Raw genomic sequence first — 4,295 nt, forward strand, 5'->3', positions numbered from 1 at the left:
GTTGTTGGTACCGCGGCCCTATAGCAAAACCCCTGAAAAAAAAAAAAAAAAAAAAAAAATGGGTATCAGGACCAGATAGTGGTACAACAATAAAATGTGATGCTTTCTGTAAGGTAGATCCACATGGGAAGGTTCCTGGTTCAAGTCCAGAGACCTTCCTGAGAACACCAGGCATCGGCTTTCCCAGAGTTTAGAGCCAGTTGAAGGCTGGGGTATATCACAGTGTCAAGATCTTCTTGGGGTTGCTGTATTTCTGTTTTTGCTCATGGAGAAAATAAATGAATAAACTTTTAAAAAAAAAGAAGGACCATCCACTCCAACTCAAGGGGCTATGAGTAGTAAGACGGGCTGGCAGTCATGTTTCTAAGTGGGAGCCTGCTGGAATCAGCCTGGTGGCCCAGGTGACCTTGCTGGCCCAGGGAAGGGAGCTGCATGGGTAGGAGGCCAGATGCACTGACAGCTGTCTGTCACAGAGGCCTCCACCCTGATGGTACAACCCAGACTTCCCTAAGGATTCCTTGCTCACAGGGTGACCTCTCTGTGTGGCTGAGACCTCGGGCCATATCTTTTGAGAATAAAGATAGGAAGCTTAGGATTTCTTTTGGGACCGATTTCAGATCTAAGATCTTGCCCCCTGAGAGCTCTGTTCCAGGTGGTATAAAGGGGTTCCATAGTCTTCCCTGTCCTACTCTGCCTTTCTCACTGAACTGTCAGAAACAAGGTCTTTCTGCTCCCTGGAAGAGGGGTTCCTAATACACATGACAGTCATCGTAGTCCAAGTCTACCATTCTAATTCTTGCTCAGTGATATCTTTTAAGGAAAGAGGTGCCCTTTTTACTTGGTACTGAGACACGAAGAAGTCTGAAGGCCAAGATTCTACAATGATTTGGCGTCTGTGCAGTGGGGAACCCGGAGAATGGCTCTGGCAGTACAGGTGGGTGGGAAGCTCCCACAGGCGCTGCCTGCCGTCATCGGTGTAGCTTTTTATGTACGTGATTTGCACTTGCCTGTCAGGGCAGCTTCCTTTCTAATTGAATGAGCGAGTCATTTATAGACCTAATCTTTTCTCTCTCCATTCTAAATCTAATCCACCTGAGAGAATAAAAATCCATCAGTAAGATTTACCTCTCCCCTTACTGCTAAGAAAGAAAAAAAGCAAACCCTAGAATCTGATAGCAGTTCAGAGTCTGCAGGCATTTGAACTGAAAGGGAAGACAGGTGTCGCCAAGGAGAGTGTGTGTAGAGGTGGGATTAAGGTGGGTTGAGGGTGTCAAATTCCACAATTTGCAATCCGGCTCTTGGAAGAGATGAAGGGCCTTTTCCAAACCTACTATGAGGTCAGCTCTTGATATGATCCATGTCAGAACTAGCCCTTTGTTCCATGAGAAGTAGTCTCTATACTGCTAAAGAAATAGAAAACGGTGGTTCTTATCTCCTTATTGCTGGATTCAACTGGCTCTATTCCTAGAGCACCAACCAATCTCTTATACTCAACTTTGCATTTATTTTAGCACTGCCAATGTTAGTTTTTATTTTTCACCTGGGTCTGCTGTCTGGTGCACCCAAACCCAATTTTAAATTCTTCGCTGGCTAGAAATTCCTCTAACACTTTTGTCTCTTCTCATTTTGTCTCCTTTGCATACCTTCTATCAGCCTGGCATTAGCAAAGTTCTGAGCTCATGCAGCAAAAGTGCCCAATGGATCTCTGAAACAGAGTAGTTACTTCCGGGTCCTCTAAGATTTCAAACAATACTCCCTTGAGGCTGAAGAGGCAGATGATAATCTGGACTGAGGCAAGGGGAAGACGAGTGAGTCCCTGCACACTCCATCTGTTCCTGACTTAATGAGGCTATACTAGATTCCAGGTATAAAAGAACAAAAGGCTTTCTCTGCTAAAACTTGACTTCTGCTGTATTTCTTTTATACACCCTGGTCAAGGCTCCCTTCTTTGCAAGTCTGATCATGACACAGGATCCCTGCTAGCTTCACCACAGGAAATCCTTTCCTAGAGTCACAGGGGAAGCTTACTTCTGCCCAGCTTGGTGGCATGGGACACTCACAGAGAAGACTCATATGACCCCAAACACATATGGATGGCCCCCTCTGAAACCCAGCACCAGCCACCAGCATGAGCCCACTTGGCTATACCTACTGTGTGAGCCCTGGTAGGCATGAGCTGGATTGTTCTCTGACCCAGGCAGCCCAGAGAGCTGCAGCCCCTCCACACACCTGGGCTTTCCTGCTGTCCTGCTGCTCCCTCTTCTCCAGCTGCATCTGCAGTTTCTTCCTCTCCTGCTCAAGCTCTCGCACCCTCTTCTGCAGCTTCAGGAAGACTGTCATGTCCATGGCTGCCTTCTCCAGGCCCATTTCCTTCAAAGACGACAGGAAAGAGAGGTTCAGCCTTAATACCTTACGAACACACAGCGCCTCAATGCCCACCTCTGTATCAGCCGCCTAGTGCCTCTCTTCCTAACACCAATCTGCACCTCAAACATAAAGCCGAGGCCAACCACCTGGCATTTCTCATGCTGAAGTGGGTGCTCCAGGCTCGTTTCTTGTCTAGATAACATCTGAGTCTCACCCATTTATATTCCTCCTGTGTGAGCCACTTAAAATGACTGATCATATATTCCAAGAACAAATGGATAAAGACACAGCCACTTATTTCAGAAATTAAGAGAGCTCGTTTCTGGAAAATGGTCCTACACCAGAGAAACTGTAAAACTCTAGACGTCATGCTTCCTGATGAGCATCAATGTGGTCACTAATCCCTGCAAATGTGCTGTTGGCCACCACTTGATTGCATCTTGAAACAGAACCAACACTTGTCCTGCCACAGAACCCACGTATCCAATAGATCTTAACACATTCATCTCCCAGGAGATTTTTTCCTCTTTAGATTCATGCCTGGGTCTATTGTCCAGGACTCTGTAATGTGTCGGTGTATGTACAAACATGCTCCCTATTTGTGCATGTGTAATGTGCATAAGCACATCCACATGGATTGTTAAAAGTTATCTGTATGTTCATGCAGGATGCTACAATCTGGTTCTGCAAGTACTTAACGAGAACCTCCTACTTAGCCAGCATTGGACAGTCTCTGCTTCCTTGAAGGACACAAACCCATGATGGCAGTGCTTGTAAATGTCTGTATGTAAACAATCACACACCCAGACACTGGATGATGTACCTGGAGCTCAGGCTGACTGAGCCTCCAGGGCCTAGACTTAGGAGTCTATAGTAGCAAAACCAAGGGTGTGAGGCCAGCATTTATTAAAGGCTTACCAAGAGCATATGGCAACCAGTAAGCCACACAGAACTGTGTAAAGGAATCTTTCCTCTACCCCCAGAATTTTGTCAGAGGGTGCATACATTCACCAAAGAGAGAGAGGGGGGTGGGGGAAGTGAGACATCACCCCCTAGAGGGGATGGCCACACAGCAATCCCTTCTCCTTCGTTCACCTCTTGGGATTTTGGGCACGCACACACGCATATGCGCCTGCTGTGATGGTCAAGTCACCAGGTGTGGGACTCAAACTGCACAGTTGGCCATGTGGGATCCAGCCGCCTTGACCTCCTGCTGGCCCCAATAAGTGGTGGTTTTATCCTGAGAACCTCCTTTTCTATCCTTCCACCCTGTCCTCCATTACTCTCTTTTCTTATCCTTTATTTTTCTTTATAGCACTTAGCAATACTTGTTAATTTTCTCCTGTTAATTGTCTAACTCCCCATCAAACAAGCTCTGTGCGGACAGAGTCCTTCACAGGCTTGGTCAACGCTGTTTCCACAGTGTCCACCAGCAGCACCTGCCTAGCAAACAACATGCTCAAAGCATATCAACTTATAGAACCATCTTGCTTCCATATCTGTTTCCACTTGTCTTACAGGGTTTGATGTGATTTTCTTCTTTCCTAATGCCAGAGGAAAAACTGTGTGTCTTCGTATCTTTGACAAAACTACACAAAGACCATAAAGTCCACTGTGGGGTAAGTTATGTATTTAGCTATTCTAAGAGGCTTTCGCTACAGATACGCAGTCACCCAGCACACTTACATTCCAAATATTTATTGTTCTCTCAGTTTCACCTAGCTTCTAAGTTCTAAGAAACTTCTATTGTTCTAAGGAATAACTTTCTTGTGTATTCATTAATATGATTATTGCACTGTGATAGCACATAGGGATGATAAATTATATCCATTTTAATGACTAGTTGTTCGTTCTTAAGCCAACCATTTCACTACTCTATCTCATGTTGCAAGAGGAATCAGGAATCTACTCCTCTCATTCCTTCCTGG

The 4,295-nt window shown here is 45.6% G+C and overlaps 1 protein-coding gene across 2 annotated transcripts in view; it reads right to left on the minus strand.

Annotated features, from left to right (window-relative positions):
• MYO5B (myosin VB) overlaps positions 1–4,295 on the minus strand; it is a 275,873-nt gene that overhangs the window by 49,777 nt on the left and 221,801 nt on the right. For both annotated transcript variants that reach the window (XM_006144449.3, XM_006144451.3), the window contains exon 26: positions 2,230–2,370. In XM_006144449.3, coding sequence (XP_006144511.1) covers positions 2,230–2,370 — 141 coding nt within the window. The remainder of the gene's footprint in view (positions 1–2,229; positions 2,371–4,295) is intronic.

The sequence above is a fragment of the Tupaia chinensis genome, unplaced genomic scaffold (assembly GCF_000334495.1).
Source record: "Tupaia chinensis unplaced genomic scaffold, TupChi_1.0 Scaffold000119_2, whole genome shotgun sequence".
NCBI classification, from domain to species: Eukaryota; Metazoa; Chordata; class Mammalia; order Scandentia; family Tupaiidae; genus Tupaia; species Tupaia belangeri.